This window comes from Denticeps clupeoides, chromosome 18, assembly GCF_900700375.1.
Source record: "Denticeps clupeoides chromosome 18, fDenClu1.1, whole genome shotgun sequence".
Lineage (NCBI taxonomy): Eukaryota > Metazoa > Chordata > Actinopteri > Clupeiformes > Denticipitidae > Denticeps > Denticeps clupeoides.
The window spans coordinates 6,220,498-6,240,987 of NC_041724.1; the positions used below are offsets into that span (position 1 = coordinate 6,220,498).

Genomic DNA, 20,490 nt, shown 5'->3' on the forward strand with positions numbered 1-20,490 from the left:
CATTGGTCAAATAATTTAATAAGTTACAGGCATACACAGGAAAGCACAGTTAAATGTAAACATATTTGAAAATATAATATAAACAAGGTAAAATGTCACATTATGACTACAGTGCATCATACAGTTAAAAAAAAAAAAAAAAAAAAACTGCCTAAAACTTCCTTAATGGCACTAAAAGAGGAATCTGCAGCATGCATTCCGCTTCCCAGAAAATCAAACTCAGTGAAAATGTGCAGTCGTCTCCATCAAAATCTACACGTCCACCCCCTTTCGGTCCATGTCCCCGCAAACAAGCAAATGACGAACGGGAGCCGCGGATTCAGCAGGCCGTCGCTCGCGTGTTCATTAGCCACCCACTCCCCATTGTACTGGCTTATTAATGTTAATTAACAGGTAAATACATCGCTTAAACGTTCCAGAAAGTAACTGTTCAGACTTAAGTCAGTGCTCCTCCGTTTTTACAGAAAACCTTTCACTGAAGCAGAGATTCGATCACGGCCTCTGGCTTCGATGACCTCTTCCTATCAGAAAAGGAAAAGAGCAAATCTCAGTGTGTTTAAACATCGATCGGCGTCACGATCGCGCAGCAGCGGTCTGATCGTGACAGATTGCTGCTTTATCTTTTCTTCTCTGAAAGTACCTGCGGCTAGTCTTCGGACGGGATTTTCCACTTTTGGACGTCCTGGGCCTCTCCAGTTTCATGAGAGACTGTCTCATGCTCTCTTCTGTGTAGGCAAGGTAGACGTGGGAAAGGTCCACCTCAAAGGGCTTCATCCGTGAGTAGAAATAAAAGAAAAGTGCAGAGCCACTGTCAGGATGGGGCTTAAACTAAACGTTCTGCTTCCACCCGGGAAGACTGTAGGCCACTCACGTCTTTTTCCTTTTTGTCCGGGACGGGCGTTTGCTTCCTCATATTGTTCCCAGTGTACGCCACACATTTCTAAAGAAGGAGATATTAAATTAAGTGCATTTTACAAAATGCACCATCCATATGAGTGTGCTGCTAAAGGGTCTGACTTCTCAAAACTGCAACTAGATTAAAACCAGTCTACTAGTGCACATCTCCAATAAACTAAAGCGTTTGGTAACAGTTGTGTGCAATGGTTGGCTTGAAAAATTCGGAATACTGCGGTGGCAGTGAGTCCGAACCAGTAAATAGTGAGGGTTGATTTTTCTGATTTGGAACAGGCTGATCTTCTGTAAAAATACCACACGGAGCTTGGTGCGATTGCACTTCAAACTGCGATCCATCAACACTTTGCTGCAAGTGACTGACATCTATACGGGATCACTTACCAGTTGCCACTCCCCAATGTCTTCATTCCAGTGTACATAGTTTTCAATCATCTCCTGCCAGGTCAAGCACACACAGTAACTCATCTAACAAGAGCGGCTATCAGAAATGCAATGGATCCTGGATTGGACTCTTCTCCTTGATCACGTGTGAACGCTAATCTCCAAATCGTCCGGAGTGGATGTTAAAGATACACCACAAGCACACACCTGGTACTCCTGAGGAATGAAGTTGTCAATGATGAGCATCTGCAGGCGGAGCTCGCGGCTCAGGTGGCGGATGTTCTCCAGCAGGCCCTCGATTTCCCTGTGGTGCTCCTGCTGCAGGTCCGCCATCTGAGCCAGAGCAAGCGGAGGAGATGGAGGAAGAAAGAAGAGTTAAATCAGCTGTGAACAGAAACACAAGGGCCAACTAGAGCAACAATTACAATTTTGAAACTCTGGAACAAGCAACTGTGTCAGTTGTCCAATCACTGTGCAAAAGGCGGAAAACCACATTCAGTCCCACGTACCTCTGATTTGGCAGCCATCAGCATGGTCCACACTTTCTTCAGCTTCTTCGTCTTCCCCTGCGCCTCCTCCTGCAGGCTTGTGTACTTCTCCTCGATGTCCAGGCGCTCTTGCTGCATCACAAGTCAAAACAAAGAGTCTGAACTATGCTCTGAGCTCTCTGCTCTCTCGGGTGCCCTTATACATTTTTACATTTTACATTTACATTAGACGCCCTTATCCAGACGTACAATCAGTAGTTACAGGGACAGTCCCATCCTGGAGCAAATTAGGGTTAAGTGTCTTGCTCAGGGACACAATTGTAGTAAGTGGGATTCGACCCATTTGACCCCCCCATATACAGCAGAAGACACAATAAGGTGCACATAATGTAGGAAAAACATTTTTTTTGTTATCATCACAAAAGCTACATACAGCTCAACAATATTAAATTGAACCTAATCCTTCATGGTGGGTTTATACAGCAGGTACATGGGATCTGGCAAAGGGTAAAAGACAGTATTCTGTGTGTCATAGTTGAGGTTAAAGTGCTGCTTCCTTCGTCCTCACCTCCTTCTCCTCCAGCTCTTTACGCAGCTGCTCGGCCCTCTTCCTGCGCTCCTCCAATTCTTTGTTGGACTCTTCCAGAAGTTTCTCCTGCTCCTCCGCTTTGGCCAGAAGGTCCACGCCTCCAACGATGACCTTCTTCTCTAAAGCCGAGAGCTTCTCCAGCAGAAGCTGGTGCTCCTGTCTGTCAGCAGCAACATCCAACTGTCATTTCTACTCAGGCCTGCAGAACTGCACCCACCATTACCGTTCGGCTTCCAGGATGACTGGGTCGCCATCGTGCAGGTCCTCAGCGGTTTACAGAGCACCAGATTACAGATTACCGCAGCAGTCCACATGAACCTTTCCACCTCAAACAGGAAGCTAAAAATCCTACTTCATGTTTCTTTGTGCTGGTAATCTAACACTGAAAGTCATTTTGAAGTCATGATTCTTCAATTAGTTATGATCACCACACTTACTGAGCCTTGAGCAGGTCCTTCTCCCTCTTCTCCAGCTCGGCTCGGGCCTTGTTCCTCTCCTCCTCCTCCATGTCCAGTTTGGCCTCCAGAGCCTTACGCTCCTCTTCGATCTTCGCCTGCATCTCCACCATCTTATCAGGGGACACCTTCTTCTTACCTTCAAGCACAAACAGCACTAAGAGTTAACAAAAAAAAAAAAAAAAAAGTGCCTTCTTTCTTCTTTATGATTTAAAAACTATATAACTTGTAGGATGAAGTGCTGTTCTTTTCTTTTTTCTTTCCTAGACATCACTCTGTACATTTTACTTTTTAAAAATAAATGCATGGAGTTGCTTCTTACATGATGATAACTCCAAAATGAAACAGTGCCTTGCAATTCACCCCATTTGACCTTTTACTTAGTTTGTTACATTCCATCCTGTAAGCGAAATGTTCTTTTAATGCGATTTTATGTTTTGGATCAATTAAAAAGATAAACTAACTGAATTGAAGGATTGAACAAAACTGAAAATTGGTATGTGCATATGTTTGACCTCCTTTGCTCATAAACTCTGGTTTTCTGGTGTAACCATATGCCTTCAAAGGCAATTAGTGAAATAAATTCCACCTATATGCAACCTAAGGGTCGCATGCTCTGTCAGTTAAAAAAAAAAGGCCCCAGAGGATGCAACACCATGAAAACCAAGTTATTAAAAACCATATCCAAAATATTTGATGATCCCAGAGCCCCATCAAATCTATCATCTTCAAATGAGAAAAATATGGTACCACAACAAACCGGCCAAGAGAAGGTCGCCCACCAAAAGTCAGAAACCGAAAACAGGAGGCACCACAGAAACCAAAAGGTGACACTGAAGGAGTTGCTGAGGTCCACAGCAGATATTGGAGTCTCTGCCCATAGGACAACAATAAGCTGTACACTCCATAGAGCTGGGCTTTATGGAAGTGTGGCCAGAAAAAAGGTGTTAAATCAATGTACACATAAATCAACCCCAAGCTCATAGAGACAGACTGGCAGATTTTAAAGTGATGTGATTGTCACATGTGATACACAGCAGCATAGCACACGGTGCCCACAGTGAAATTTGTCCTCTGCATTTAACCCATCACCCTGAGTGAGCAGTGGGCAGCCATGACAGGCGCCCGGGGAGCAGTGTGTGGGGACGGTGCTTTGCTCTGTGGCACCTCAGTGGCACCTTGGCGGATCAGGATTTGAACCAGCAACCTTCTGATTACAGGGCCACTTCCTTAACCGCTAGGCCACCACTGCCCCCTGACATAATTACTGCAAAAGGTGGCTCTAAAGTACTGACTGGACTGTTTGAGCGTTTACACCATTTCATTTACAGAACATGCCTAAAACGAAAAATGGCAAGGGGGGTGAATACTTCAGCAAGGCATTGTTGCACCTCTGCACTTTACACCTCATTGCTGCAGTTATGCTCATGCTGATATACGGACTACCTCTTCATGTTGCACTGAAACCAAGAATAAGAAAAATGTCGAGATTTACAAACTGTACTATCATTACTGTTATTTATTTGCAGTCTGTAAACATGTATATATCACTGATCACTTTTTAACACTTAATTTTTAGCTAAAATGTATATTTTGTGTCCTATTTATTTATATATTGTATTCCATGTGCCGCATCTATTTTTATGTTGCACTGTGTAAACTGGAGCCACGTCTTCTCGTCTCTCTGTATATCTGTACAATATATAGAAGAGATGACCAATTTTACTTTGACTTTGACTGTAAATGCCCCTGGTGTCCTGGTTTTTAGAAGTAATATACACATAGCTGTAACCATGAAGGGTGTACAGATGAATACACTGAGCAGGGTCTACATCAGCGAAATCATCTAAGAGGCTCATTGGGGAGGGGGGTTGTGGAGATTCTCACACCAACCTCTTTGGTCTGGAGATATGAGCATTTCAGACAGGCAGCATTTTGCAAAGAGAAGACACGCGTGTTGACACATGTTATGGTTACTGGAAAATACTGTTCTAGAAGAATCACAGATAACCAGTCAAGAGCTGAGACAACTTTCCTGTGCGTTTTCGAAATCTACACACTGCCAAAATGTCATCCGGATTTAAATGAGGCAAGATGCTTTGATTGGCTGATTACTGCAGTCATTCATTCATTTCAGATGGCAAAGTTCAGCCTGAAACTGCATGCCAGCAAGATCACGGAAGGGATGCCACTGCATTTCAGCAGAGCCACGCCACCAAAAATCTCTACAAACCAAGATAATCAAGGGAGAAATTTATTTGCACGATGACTCTTCAGTTCATCAGGTTCCTTCTTCTGACAGGGACTCTACAGAGCTTTTTAATGTAGCGCTTGAGCGCTGTTAGCTGCCTGAAGACCCTAGATAATGAAGATAGTGGAACACCTACACGGCTCTTCTGAAACTTTCTGGTGACGAATATTTTTATAACCGTCATGACCCAATTTTAGCCTGTGAGAACTACACTACCAGTCAAATGTTTGGACGCACCTAGTCTTGCATTTTTTTTAGAAAAAAATGAATAAAACTAAATACAGGACTGTAAAATAAGACACACAAAATTAGCAAACAAGGCAAAATGCTGAACAGTCGAGACTCCAAATTATGGGAGCTTTTGCTGTGGTGGCAGGATTTCACACTCCTCTGCACCACCTTAAGTTGGACAACGGGGACGGTTTATATACTATATACCTCTTATCATTCACTCATGTTAATGAGCATCTACTTAAGCGGCTTTTGATGATGACAACAGTGAACAAAGCAGCCATGAAGGTAAAAAGAGGCGACACTGAACAAACAGATTCATCAAACATACTTCACTTTCTCCTGATACAACAAATACTAAATATGTTTCTTGCCTTGAATTCTTCAAAAGGGCTCCATCTTATTCTCCATAACCTCCACAGAGTACATGCGTCCAAACTTTTGACTGGTGGTGTGTGTGGTGTTATAATGTTCATTTAAGGAAATGCACCGAAAAGCAGAATATTTCAAATGATGTTTCATGCAACTGGACACTATACAAGTGGACTTGACTGCCAACTAAATCAAAGCAATTCTATCAGAATTAACTGAAGTTCTCTCTGACATTAATAAAAAATGATTCACTACAGGGCCTGACCACTGACACGTCGCACATGCAGTGAGCCATGCAGAGAGGAGGGATGCAGTGTCAGGCGATTGCCTGAATAGGAAAGATGACTCTGGCCGCCACCACATCACTCATTACGGTACCTAGAAAATTCTACACACGGCTCTTTGTGGAAATGTGAAAAAATGGATGTCTTATCAGACATCTGCTTCCATGACTAGAAATGGCCAGATATACACGAGATATGTCCTTTTATTTAATAGGAACCAATTGATTGGTTCAGTAAAAAGACATCAAAACTCCAGTCCATACACTGCTCGTGTTGTAAATGGCTCTGGTAGCTGGAAATGTCTGTTAATGATGGAATTTCACACATGTGAAAAGGAACTTTATCAGCAACAATTAGTCTTAAGCTTCAATGGAATGATGCTGTGTTCGTTGACCTTAGTCTGTCTAAACAAGGTGTACATGTACAAGATGTGATGGAGAATAGAAAGGCAGATCGCGTTCACAGCGTGCCTGGCCGATCCGTACACATAGGAAGGGCCGGAGGTTGTGGGCTACAGGCCAACACTCCCTGTCATTAGTTGGGAATTTGTCCTCAATGTGAGGCTTTACAGGACAGGCAGAGACAGGCCAAACAAACACACCACAGATGGGGCCTGAGATGCGCTTATCGCACCTAAGTGGCTTTGAGGGTTTCGGTGACGGAGTGCCAGTGATGCAGGTCTGACGTCACGTGTTTGATCTCCGCTACCACAGGAAATGCTTCTTTGAAAATCTGAGAATTAATAGCTAATAGGTGGCAGAGGTGTGTGAAACTGCAAACTTAATAAAGCACCTCTGTGTTTCCTGCGACGCTCCCCTCCCTCTCCAACATCGTCACTTCCTTCGTCCATGTCCTCAGACCCGCTGCCCTCAGAGCCAGAGATCTCCTCCCCTGGACACAAGGTTATGACACAACATGGACATACAAACCAAGCTACAAATACCCAAAATCAAGATAAATTAACATGACGCTTTAATTTGAAATACCCTCTTCCAGCTTTTTCTTGAGCTCCTCGATTTCCTTCTGGAACTGTCGCAGCAGTGCGTCCTTCGGGTCCTCATTGATCCGGGCCTTATTCTTGATGTTCTTTGCACGGTTAGCATAACGCAGGGTGCTGATGGTCTCGTCATAATTATAGTCCGCTGGCCCAATGTTTGCGCACTAGCATTAAAAAAAAAAAAAAAAAAATGAGAGAGAGAGCGAACTACTTTATAAAGAATATTGGTCAGCATCTTGAAAATTATTACTGAGCAAAACACCGTCCCCACACACTGCTCCCCGGGTGCCTATCATGGCTGCCCTCTGCTCACCAAGGGTGATGTTTAACTTGCTGAGTAACTTGCCAAAACATCATGGCCTTACCATCATGGTCTTGGAGTTGCCACCCAGGGAGTCCTGCAGAAGTCGGGTGAGCTTGGAGTTTCTGTAGGGCACATGGGTGCTCTTCCCATCCACCAGTGCAGAGATGACGTTCCCCAGGGTGGACAGGGACAGGTTGATCTTTGTCGCCTCTTTCAGGCGCTGCCCTGTGGCCCCGGTCTTCCCTTGCCTCTCAGAGCCCTGGACACATTCGACCCATTAAGCCACTTCAACATTTTCTGGAACCAATGGTATTTAATACTACCACCATTTACACACACAATGACAGGCATGAAAGGATAGGATAATAGTAAAAGAAATGCATTTCTGGGGTGTTTTTTTTTCCCGCCACTGGTGAACATTAAAGTCTGACACGTGTGTATTCTGATACAGATTTTCTAAGTAATTATTCCTATATTTGAGCAGTTAAAAACACATAGAATGATGAAATATTCATTATAATTAGTAAATTATGAAATCTTGTATATGTCATACTTGCATAGTGCACTTGTATCTGTGCACATTGTGATGTAATGGAGTTCACTGCATGTAACCCTCCATTCCAAGAAAGGGGAACCATTTCTGTTTCCTCTGACATCACTGATAACAAACACGAGTGGAAAAGATCAGAGTGTGTGTCTTACTGCAAGATCGACCAGGTGCAGTTTTCCCATCCGTACGTGTTGGTTCCCATCAACGCCCTTCTCGCTGCATTCTATGGTGATGGTGAAGATGGCGTGAGAGCGAGAGCTGTGCTCGTTCATGTTGGTGGCACCAACAGAACCTGGGAAGGGGGAAAAAAATCCGAATAAGCTCTATGATGCCCCCCCCCCAGACACCAGATCTGAGAACTTACGGTTCTTGTGTCCCAGTGTCATGATTCGGTCCATGTCATCTGCATTGTTCACCACATAACCAGAGAGATCTTTGATGTAAACTCCTACATCTGGCCTTTCTTTGACCTATTGCAATAAGAAACTATTTCAAATTAACTATAAAATGTAATAATTAGAATCTGAACACACAATATGCAATATAATCAAATTTAATGCACTAAAAGCTAAGAGGTCTGACGATGAAGTGCTAGGAAGACACCACATCAAAGTGTCCCTCTAAAGATCGTTCAAGATGTCATCTCACACCCACCTCTAATCTCTGCATCTGGTCCTTTCCAAGGAGATCCCTCACTTCTTCATTGTATATCTCCAAATATGAAACCCTGACTAAGAACCTGGCAGGACATGACCGCATATGCATGGTTATTCCTCCCACATGTTATTCAATTTCATATAACGTGCGGTGATGACCCTATTAGTCTCACCTCGTATCACCCTCCGCTTTGGCAATGTGACCAAAGACATGGGCAAAAGAGTTTGGGATGATTCCTCTGAGCTCAGGCACCGCCCGGACTCCCTCCATGGTGAACGTCTTTCCTGTGCCTGTCTGCCCATAAGCGAATATTGTTCCTGTCGAGGAGAAAAAAAAAAAAAAAAAAAAAAAAAAAACCCGCAGATGAACAGAAGCGGGGACGGGGAATCAAACCACAACAGCACAAAATCAACGCACCGTTGTAACCTTCCAATACGGAGTCCACGATGGGCCTGGCCGTCAGATTGTACACGTCTAGCTGTTTGCTGTCCGGCCCGAAGACGGTGTCGAAGGTGAAGGTTTTGGGCAGCTCGTTGGGGGTCTCGTGTTTGTTGACCGTTATTGTCCCCCTCATCTCGTCCACGGCCACGGCCAGCTTGTGTCCCATCATCTTTTCTTTCTGGTTAAGGGGCCTGCATCGCACCACCACTTTGACATTGTCACTGACCTCCGCCCTCTCGGGCTTCTCTATTTTGTTACTCTGTTAAAAACAAAAAAGCAAAAATTAATTATAAGTAATAAAAAAAAAAAAAAAAGGATTCACAGCCATTCGATCGATAACCTCCATTGAGCCATTAGTACCATTTATTTAACTGGGAGGGTGACGGTGTAAAAATAACACTTTGGTGAAGTACTGTACAACACAAACGCAGCAGTCTGCAAAACACCAGAAGTAAAAACGTCACTTCAACACCACAAATGTTGAGAGGAGAAAAAAAAACACAAAAAAAGACTGTTCAGTTCTGTCGGTCCTCGGTGTTTACACGGATCATAGCCGCGCCGAGCGCTAGCCGGCCAGCTAGCCGGCCACTCCGTCCCTTCGTTCAAGTATTTCGGTCATCGCAGCGCACAAGCCAGGAGGTACGAATGGGGGGAGAAAACACGCTCTATTTCGCTGCACGTCCGCTTGGTGGGCGAGCCCGAACCCCACGGCGTGGATCGGTGGCAGACAGCCGCAGCTAGCCAGCCGTCGCCATGGCGTCTCGGCCCGTCGTCAGGGAGGAGCCGCCGATGCCCGTTCTTCTTTTTCCCTTTTGGTGCGGAGTCGGTGACTTACCGGCATTTTGTCAACGAATCGCCACGCGCGAATTCCCGACTGAATTCCCAGTTAAACGCGGAGCCGTTCCGTCGGTCCGTCCATAACCCGAATCCCGGATCCCGGTATCGACTCCCGAAACTGGGCGGCGCGTCAGATGGGAATGTTCAGGAATCCGGCGCGGCGCAGCGCCTCCACTCGCCCCGTCACCAGCGTACGAGCATTTGCAAGGAAAGGGGTCGTCACGTTACGGTACAAATATGCACATTTATAGCGCGGGACAGCTACACTGAACTCTCCTGTTATGTTGTGGGTGCCATGAAATAAAATGTTTCCTCGTTATATTGTGCATACAGATGCCTCCTATACATAAAGAATGTATACAGTACAGGCGAAAAAGTGTGGACACACCTTCTCATTCTATGTGTTTTCTTTATTTTAATGACGTTGGTAGATTCTCACTGAAGGCCTCAAAACTATGGATGAACACATGTGGAGTTATGTACTTAACAAAAAAGGTGAAATAACTGAAAACATGTTTTATATTCTAGTTTCTTTGCTCTGATTACTGCTCTGCACTCTCTTGGCATTCTCTCGATGAGCTTCAAGATGTCGTCACCTGAAATGGTTCTCCAACAGTCTTGAAGGAGTTCCCAGAGGTGTTTAGCACTTGTTGGCCCCTTTGCCTTCACTCTGCGGTCCAGCTCACCCCAAACCATCCTGACTGGGTTCAGGTCCGGTGACTGTGGAGGTCAGGTCTCCACTTTTTGTTAAGTACGTAACTCCACATGTGTTCACTCATAGTTTTGATGCCTTCAGTGAGAATCTACCAACGTAAATGGTCATGAAAATAAAGTAAACATATTGAATGAGAAGGTGTGTCCAAACATTTGGCCTGTACTGTACATTCACATAGCCATTCACTCAGCTTTAATACATTCGATTTAGAGTCGCCAATTCAAGATGATGCTTGAAATAAATGCCGTCCATCTGGACAATCTGTTCATCTGGACAATAAACCTACTACTAAGCTCACCTAAATATTTTTTATTACATGATCTAATATTTCACTTCCTGAAAATGTTTCACACAGTTGTTAATTTGTGTTTGTTTTCATGCTGACCCACAAAATGATAATCAATAGGTCATCATTAGAAGTCACATTTATTGTAACATTTACTACACATAAAAAGCCACCATTTAACCAGGGTGCACAAGACTGACAGACCAGACAACAAATGGAACTGAAACTTACAGGCTGGAGCTCTTCTCACAATATTCACACATTAAATCCTTTAAATACATTTCTGTTGAATTTGAACCATTCATAGTTTTGTTCTCTTACAGTTTTCATTGATTTCTCCCTAATATATATATTATAAACCCACCCAACTCACTCTGTTTAAAAAGTCTGCATAATGTTCCTTTAAGTTCATGTCACGTGCTAAAAAAATCTACTGCTTTCTGCACCTTAGAACAGGTCATTACAAAGCAACGTATGTACTGTACACAACCTAATCCAGCCCGGAATTCATACAAATGCGTTTTATTTCAAAACAAGCAAAAAAAAAAAAGTGTCAAAGTAACTTCAGGTTTCTCAAGACGCTGTTCTGAAACAACCCCGTCCTGCCCGTGCTCTCCTGCATCACCAGAACCCGTCCATCCTGGCGAGGCTTCTGGACCAGGACCATCTCTCCGTCCACGAGACTCATCTCTGCATCTGTCTTAGCAGCGTAGCCAATCACAACCCTGTATCTGGAAGATAAATGGAATGAGAGCTGTGAGCACTTCACCGTTTCGTACAGCTCGCATATATATATAAAACACTTTTCACCGACCTGCCAGGGCTGGGCGGGGGGCCGGCAGAGGCTGGAGTTTTAATACTGAACGCGCCGCCGTTTGAGGTAGCGTGCTCGTGCCCGGGGCTCCTTCTCTGCGCAACTGCCTTGGTGTCTTTGAGCACAGAGCTGTTCCCGTCTCGGCCCAAGATGGCAGAGGGGTTCCACAGTTCGAGGATGGCTGGGCCAGATGACGACGCGGGGAACAGCGGACCCCCAGAAGTCGGCGAGGTTGCCCATGTTCCTGTCTGAGGTGCTTCGTCGGTGATGAACCTCACCGACTTCGCAGGCTATTGAAGAAATTGAAATTGAAGACTGGTTAATAAAGCACTTTCGAAGGAGGTAACACGGTGGTGACTTGAGCGTTTTATACCTTGTCTATGTTGTTCTTGTGTGAATCAGGCTTGACCAGAATGGACTGAGGGGCTGCCAACGGCTCTCTAGGACCCAGGTCCCAGTCCACTGCCTGGTAGCCTCCAGCGGAGGGCGCTAATGGATCTGTTGTCCAGCCCTGCTGCCGGACAGGGTTTGTGAAGATGCCGTTCCTCCTTCGGGGAAGGACTGGCGACCGGCCGTAGCCATAAATCTGCCCCAGATCCTGAGTTGCGGGCTGCGGGCTGGTGGTCAGGTTTTGGGATCGATACGCTCCCCGCTGAACTGAACCTGGGGAGTTAAAAAAAATCAGGCACCGTATGGCATCTCAAAACATTTACATTTACAGCATTTATCAGACGCCCTTATCCAGAGCGACTTACAATCAGTAGTTACAGGGACAGTCCCCCCCTGGAGCAACTTAGGGTTAAGTGTCTTGCTCAGGTACACAATGGTAGTAAGTGGGATTTGAACCTGGGTCTTCTGGTTCATAGGCGAGAGTGTTACCCACTAGGCTACTACCACCCTGTAGACCATTAAATGTGAGAAAATATTTATTTATTTGCTTGTACTTTTTATGATTTTGGCCTCTGGCACCAATTCCCAATTAAAAGCATGTGTGCAACTGTATTTTTAATTTTATTTTACCAGATAGAACATGCCCCTGCCCCTTTCCCTGTTGTCACAGCAGCTATAAAGTTGATTCATGCAATTAGTCTCCAAATAGTCTCTACTATAACGTTGCTCCTGACACAAAATTATGTCCCCCTTTTTTTAGCCATGAGCACCTGGCCACCTGGCTTCTGGTTCTGTTACGGCCCTGAAAAGAGATTTTAGTTTGCTTCGGATTTAACAGAGAACGGGAAATTGCACTCACCCCTGTGTGAGGGATGGAAGGCGCGTCTCACCGTGTCCCATCTCTGCTTGCTCCACAGCTGCGTCGTCCTCGTGGCAGATGACGACGCGGGCTGGGAGGATGTCATGCCGATGGGCGGAGCCTGTCCAGCTGCAGGCGCTGTTCCTGCTGTATTTACTCTGTCAAGAACCACGGCCTGAGCCTTGTGGGATCCGTGTCTTTTTCCAGAGCCAGTGCTTAGTACAGCAGATGGAGGTTTGGTCTCTAGAAATTTTGCTGATGTTCTGCACAAAAATTATTTGAATTTTGGAAAGAGACTTCAGATACAGTATTAGAGAACAGATATAGAAGACCGATATGAAAGCAAAAAAAAAAAAAAGACCTTTAATCTTAAATCTTGCTATCATTTCAAAAATGAAGTCTGGAAAGAGACTCAAGCGATAATTGTACACTCACTTTAACTTTCATGCGCCACCTAAGTGAATTGTGCTTCCATTGCTTCGCATTGATTGTGGCAAAAAAATGTAGTCCACAGCATCCCATCCAATCAAATCCATTTATGTAATTTTCTCGATAGCAAACACCTTAACAAATTAGTTGTACTTTTTTATTATTATTATTTTTATTTTTTTTTATTGCGGGTTAAGTCTCTGTGCGGGGTCACAGAGCTACGCATACGTGAGTGTACAGACAATGCAGTAAACAGTAAATGCAGAAGCATTACCAGTATTAATTAAATATTTTAAATTAATCACAGTTCACTTTCCAATATTTCCTTCTTCACTAGCTCTCTTTAAATACGTATTATTGTTATGTATTTATTAGCTCTTATTTATTACCAGCAGATCTCATGTGACAATGGTGCTCACCTGAGGACAGGGGTGACATAGTTGCTGGGCAGGATGCCCACCTTGCCAGTCCTCAATGACAGGCCCCGCAGCCAGCCCTCCTTGAACTTGCCATAAACACCCACCATTTCGCCCTTCTTCAGCTCCAGCTCTTCAACACGGTGCGGCTTGTAAGAGTAAAGGGCTGCACACCTGCGGCACAGTTCAGAGCATCACACACACACACACACACACACCAGTACACTAAAGCTCCAACCCCCACAGATGAGACACTCACACACTAATGGAGAGGTGTTGCATGGAGGATAGTCGGTCCAGTGGCACAGCGTCCTGGGGGTTGATAAGCGCCATGGTGATGGTCGGTGGTGTCTCACTGCTCATCCTCCTGTCGGCCTATCACAATCAAAGAAATGTTTTAAATGAACGTCTCAGACAAACTTCTCAAAAACCCAACAGCCTACTTTCAGTGATTGTATTGATGGGATATATTCTTCAAATGGCTTATGAAGCCTGAAAGCTGCTTTCAAGCAGTTGTGCTGCAATGTGATGAGCCGCAGACAATGAGAATATTACAAATATTCGCATAACTTTTTTTTCCCCTTTTGCCACTGTGGTTACATAATGCAGAATTAACTGTCTCTGACAGGCACACATACACACACCATGTCAGCGCTGAGTAAGTGCGTGGCAGCCCCACCGCCGCCTGCTCCGAGGTGTGGTTGTAAGCTGTGAAGACGCGGTGTGGGATAATGATGCATAATTGCAGAAGGTGAAAATAGCCGCAGAGTCATCGGTGCTTTTCTGTGACTCAGGCATCGTCCTCGGTGTAAATTACAGGATGGCGTGATGAGCGCCACCGCCGGTCAGGTGTAGTAAAGAGGGAATGTCATCAGCACGGGGTCGGGTGGAAAAAAAGAGAAGTCTTCACTGGCTTTAAAATAACTATTAGTGTCTCATCACCACCCACCGCTGCCCCGCCCACTTTCTGAGCCTTCTAAGCCTGCCTGAGGGTAGTCATTTAAAACCAAATATATAAATAAGAGCAACCAAAACGCCATCATGTAAATGCATCATTTACAGTTGCTTGATATAGTTTATGGTGTTGCTATGAGATTTCATTTTAAAACGATGCATGTTTTCATGTTATTATTGTGTTACTGAAAGTTATAAAATACTGCAAGTTGCATATGCGACCGTGAATATCACATGAATGTGGGTGGGACGTATTAGGCAGCAAGAAGAGCAGAGACAATTGATGGCTACACAGCTGGGCCGTAGGATTGCCAACACTGTTCACTGTTGGGACCTACAAAAAGTGGTCCGAGAAAGGAAAAGTGCTGAGCCGGTGACAGGATCACTGATGCATGGTGGGAACACAAGTTGAAATGCTGGTTCTGACGGGAAAGTAAAAGAACCCTCAGGTGTTGTGTGCAGGGCTACGTATGCCCAGACCGGTCTGGGTTCTCATTCTAACCTTGGCTCCTGCCAATGGTGTTGGTTTTACTTTAAGTCTTCCTATCCACCTAAACATGGTCCCTGGCCACGCACGCCCATGAAAATGTCTACACCCACAATAGTGTGTCTGAGGTGTTGACTTGGGCCTCCAAGTTCTGTGAATCTTAATCCAAACAAGCATCTGTGGGAACTTCTTGAAAAACAAGTCTGACTCATGGAAGCACCACCTTACAACTTTCAGGATTTAAAGGACCTGTTTCTGACGGCTTGCTGCCAAGTGGAGTCCATGCAACAAAAGGTCAGGGTTACTTATGTGGAAAAGGGGAGGACCTACTTAGCATATATAATGTTATGGCTATTCAGTTTATAAATATATATTTTCAAGAAAAGAATGGTGGTGGTTTATTTTAGGGTGCACCGTGTGAATTTTGAATGCTAAAAAAGAAACCTTTAAAGGCTCAGCTGGAACGCTACAGACCCTGAACCGCAGCAGCACCTCGCGCTTGTTAAAACTCGGGGCGCCAGCGCCGCCTCCACTGGATGAAGCGCCGATGTTTTAATGATGCGACCTCGCTTTCTATTAATGGCACAGCTGATCCAACAGACATCGGGTGGGGTGGCGGCGGGCGGGCGGGCGGGCGGGGCGGGTGCGGAGCGAGAATCAGCGAGAGATTAAAAAAAAAAAAAGACCGCAAGAGAGCCGCTGCTCAGCCGGGAGGAATGAAGCTGCCTACTGGAGGAGAGGGACACTGTTACATAATCCCCACAATATGAGTCATGATGAGAAGGCACAGAGGAGGAGGCTTAAAAAAAAAGTACCAAATGAAGCATTAAATAAAAAAAAAAACAGGATAATTGTTGCGTTTTGTGTTGACAATTTTGGCACAGAGTAAGTTAAGATATTTGTCGCCTCATCATCGTTAAAATCACAAGCCAGGAATAAAAGCTCCTGTCCCTTCCCACAAGCTAAACACGAGACTCGTAAACGTAAAAAAAACACCCCGCAGCAAGCATCTTCCTACCTGGAGGTACAACAAGGAGCTTCCCGCTGTCGCATCCCACAGCAAAATCCTCTCAGGCTTCTATCTCCCCTGCTCCTGAGCCACGGTGTCAGACTAATAACCGTCCAGGCAGACATGCAGGCAGGCGGTCCCTCCCATCCCCACAAACGCTCGTCCTGACTCCCGCCCAGTGTTAAAGGGAACAACAGTAGTGACGCCGTCCCCGTCCTCCCCAAAAACCAGGTCCTCTGTGACTCATCCGTCGTCATCCAAACACAACCACCTCTTTCACGTCCTGCTAACATCAACTAAGCGCCTCAACAACGTAATAACAACGTTATTAACGATGATAAACACACGGACGCACCCCTCCTAAACACCTCGCTCACCTGAGGCCGGTTCCTGTGACTTCCTCGGGAGTGACGTTTGAGGAGAGGAGCCGCCCTGGTCGTGGCCGCGGGCACAGCGCCGACTCCGGGAGTTTGCTGACTGCGGGTGTGGCCGGGCGGCGCGACAGGTCCGTTCCGGCTGTTGGGAGAGGCGGCGTTGGGGGTCCGCGAGGAGACAGCGGGCCGGCTGCCTGCGTTCGCTCCGGCCCGCTCGCCGCCGCCGACTGCGGTCTGTGGGTGAGACTCTGACGCGTCGCTCCCTCTTCGCCTCTCCAGGAGCCTGCGAGCCACGGAGTTTGGCTAAAAGACACACACACACACACACACACACACACACAGACTAAGCGGGGAGAGTTCCAGAAAGAAGAAAGAAAGCTCTCGGCTGCTTCACCTGACGCCCCGTGCTCCCCCTTGTCTAAAAGTCGGGCTGCTTTTTTGACAGTGATGCGCCGCAGCGTTTCTGCGGCTTCTCGCCTCGCCGGCCAGCGCTGAGGCGGCGCGGGCGACCGAGCTTACACGGGAGAGAGAGGGAGGGATGGGAAGAGGAGACAGGCGGGGTCTCTTTTCCGATATAAATCCAGAGCTGGAGTAAAAGGGGCTAAATCAGCCCGACCGTCCGGCACCGGCAGCGAGACGGTCATTCCGGCCTAATTTAACGGCCGGAGAGCCGGGCAATACGCCCTCGTGCATTATGGATGACGGCGAGGAAGAGTGAAAGATTAGCTCTTGGTGTTTCGGTTTCCAGGGGACGTGAACGTCCAAAGAAAGGAGGCTTGAAAGAGAGACTGACCTCTGTGTACTGCAGGGGAAATATCCCCACTTTGTGTCCCAGCCTCCCCTCAATCCAGTCTCCGTCCACTTTCCTGATCACGGTGATGACGTCCCCCTGTGTGGGAGAGACGGGTTAAAAACATTTCTCTGCAGGACTCCCCCCCCCGCAAGCCCTGCCCCCCTTCCAACAAACACTTAAGCACAACTTCCCCTAATGGAGGTTGTGCAAGAGGCGCGTTGCGTAACGCTGCCCGCTACCCCTCACTCGCAGCGGGACGACCGCCAGACGTAAGGTCAGCGGTGGCTGAAAGCAGAGAGTCTTTGTTGCGGCCGCAGAATGGAGCCAGAATGTCCAGGCCCCGCCCGGAGAACCACGCGCGGCCAGGGACTGGTCATGTGGCGCCGTGGCGGCCCTGTCACAGCTTTACCCTTTACAGGCCTGAAAGCCACAGCGAGGTCACGTCTCGCTTATCACGTTAACAAAAAAGATTACAGCGTTGACGGAGGAGGACCAACCTTCAGGAAGGTCAGGCAGTCTTTGCTGTCCAAGTCTTTCGAGTCAAAGTCAAACATGGCCCTGCAAAGGGGCGGCAGCTCGGGTGTCTGCTCCAGTGATTGCGTCGCGTTGGCGGAATCGAACTTGTCGGCTTCGCCGGAATCAGCGTAATTCCAGCTGTCGTCGGCCCCACTGATGTATGGCTTCCTGTTCAGCTCCTCTGGGTCCGAAATCTCTCCCGGGTTGTTCACGTACCTGAAGAACACCTGTAAAAAAAATGTGTCCCAGAAAAAGAGTGGGCCTAAATTTCCTGACCACCCATCCACATAAAATTCACCCGCGCACACACACACACACACACACACAGCTGAAAGATGTTCATAAGATGATATTTACATCATAACAATATTACATATCTATTACAGTTGTCTGGGTTATTTGTCAGACATGACAGACCATGTATAATTTTACTCATTTTAAGCAGTTATATTTTTAAAGCAGTAATATTATAAGTTGTCATCCTATTCGTAATCACAATTTATCACATATTCAATAGCTTGACTGGGTCATTTGCACAAATGAGGAAGTAGACATCTTAATACATATGGGCAAGCTGACAATTTTTTACATTTCATTTTTGTGGCTAATGGGAGACAGAAAAGGTAATCAAATGTATTCATGCACTTTGCAGACAGTGAGTGATAAATTAAGCAAATTAAATTACTGAAATCTAAATCTGCTGGTGTCGCTTTGGATAAAAGCGTCTGCTAAATAAAGTAAAGTAAAGTAAAGTAAAACCAGGGCAAATGTGACTCTGTTTCTCTTGGTGCCGGTCCCAAGCCCGGGTTAAGGGGGAGGTTTGCGTCAGGAAGGTCATCCGGTGTCCTTTTGCCGAACCCATTATGCGAACAACCTGACCGGTTGATCCACTGTGGTGACTCCTAATTGGAGCAGCCAGAAGGAGATCAAACTGAACGTTTACGTTTCTACATCGTGATTGAGTAGTTTCCCCATTATAATTATGATAACTATGTTTTTTTACGATGTCAGGGTCTAGACAAGAAAACACTCCCCCAATTTTTGTTTTAATCATTCTCGAAAAGGAAAAGTATATTTAAACCAATGTGGCCCGCACTTTTTGTGAGCCCACGAGCCAAGAGTTACACAAAAAATACTTTTCACTCTTCACTCGGGCACCATTTTACCATCTCTGCTCCCACCCTTGCCACCTCCTCAACAGCAATCAGTCCACCCACTTCCCCTACCTTCACATTTATCACGCCAATAAAACTTGAACTTTACTCTGCTTTTCTCGCTGCTCCGTGGGAATGTAGTGGTGGAGGAAAATGACATTTTTCTCGCAGGGTGGAGGGACTTCGCTGAAATATTTAGAATGTTTTGTCAGTGCTGGTTTAGTTTTTAGTTTACTGCTGGACTGAAAGGGCCGCGGTTGGCACTGTTCCCTTCAGGGAAAGACGACATAATGGACACAATGTCCAGCAGACAACACCGCTCGGCAAATCCGAGTACAGGCGGCGCAGGATCAGTTTCAACCAAATCCCAGGATTCACAGGGCACGAGATCCATTTCCCATCACTATTAATAAATTATTTTTTCGAAAAGCCACCTTCTACTTTTACTGCACGTTATCTGTACTTTAGTTTTCTGCTCTGAAACATGTATGTAATATTTTAAAGATGAGCAATATTGTGTAAATGTCCCCTAATGTTGTATTAGTTGGTGTGATTATTATTGTGGAATCCTTTGTATGTGCGGAGCTTTTCGGGGACCTGCTGCGTGATATTTGACGTTTAAAACCGCACCGGCTCCCGCGTGTGCGTCCTCGGCCCGGGCTCCGTGTCCGTGCGGTCGGCGTATCTGCTCCAGCCGTATCTGGGGCTGCGACACAGACCCTCCAGCAGCCTGGCCAGCAGCAGGTTGGTGGGCAGCTCCTCCACGGGGCAGCCCGCGGGGGTCCGACACTCCGGGCACCGCAGCGGCGGGCTCTGCCGCGCCTCCTCGGCCCGCAGGCAGGGTCTGCAGAAGGTGTGCTGGCACGGCAGGACCTTGGCCGCCGCGCCCAGCGGTCCCAGGCACAGCGGGCATTCCAGCAAGTCCAGCAGTGTCAGGTCGTCCATTCCTTCAGCATCTCATTCGGCCGCGGGACGGCAAAACGCGGCCATTGTTCTGTTAAAGCGCGCCAGCGGTTCCGACGACAGGCTAATGGACCATCACCGGCAGAAAATAATAAGAATAATAATACAAAAACAGAAACAACATCGCAACCTTTATACAGTAAAACGTAGGCCGCCACTTCCGTAAAGTTTTCGCACCTGCTTTCTTCTCACCTGTCAGCGCGGCACCAGGGTTGCCAGGTCATGCGAGAGAAATGTGTCCAGCAGAAGTCCGCATACAAATGAAGACCCTACACCATTCCTGCGTTTAGTAAAATTTATTAATTATGGTTATATGACTAATACATCTAGCTAGCGTGCAAATATGCCACGACATTTTCCCAACCATGTACACTCTGACTGTGAACGTAAAGCCCAAAGTTTAGTAAAATCAGCGGACTTGGCAACACAAGGCAGTTCGGTTCCACCAGCATAAGATAGGATACTTCTGTGTGAAAAAGGTATTATACTGATTATGCTAAGGTATTTTTATTATTAAAGATACTAATAAAAATAATACCACAATATTGGTTTTCACTGTTGTGAAATTGTAAATAATGA

The 20,490-nt window shown here is 46.1% G+C and overlaps 2 protein-coding genes across 2 annotated transcripts; both read right to left on the bottom strand.

Annotated features, from left to right (window-relative positions):
- Positions 1–9,935, bottom strand: kif3a (kinesin family member 3A). The gene is made up of 17 exons (XM_028960150.1): positions 9,751–9,935; positions 8,892–9,174; positions 8,647–8,791; positions 8,472–8,556; positions 8,182–8,287; positions 7,970–8,109; positions 7,329–7,526; positions 6,953–7,127; positions 6,759–6,857; positions 2,811–2,967; positions 2,353–2,533; positions 1,806–1,916; positions 1,504–1,629; positions 1,297–1,350; positions 872–940; positions 641–768; positions 1–521 (listed from the first exon to the last, which is right to left on the bottom strand). Exons 1-17 carry the CDS (start codon positions 9,754–9,756, stop codon positions 473–475), a joined length of 2,112 nt encoding a protein of 703 aa, XP_028815983.1. The 5' UTR covers positions 9,757–9,935; the 3' UTR covers positions 1–472.
- A 939-nt stretch (positions 9,936–10,874) lies between these two features.
- Positions 10,875–20,097, bottom strand: sh3rf2 (SH3 domain containing ring finger 2). Its single transcript, XM_028960149.1, has 10 exons — positions 19,579–20,097; positions 17,776–18,021; positions 17,279–17,374; positions 16,489–16,788; positions 13,921–14,036; positions 13,665–13,835; positions 12,817–13,079; positions 11,941–12,230; positions 11,568–11,857; positions 10,875–11,484 (listed from the first exon to the last, which is right to left on the bottom strand). Exons 1-10 carry the CDS (start codon positions 19,891–19,893, stop codon positions 11,307–11,309), a joined length of 2,265 nt encoding a protein of 754 aa, XP_028815982.1. The 5' UTR covers positions 19,894–20,097; the 3' UTR covers positions 10,875–11,306.
- Positions 20,098–20,490: the final 393 nt, after the last annotated feature.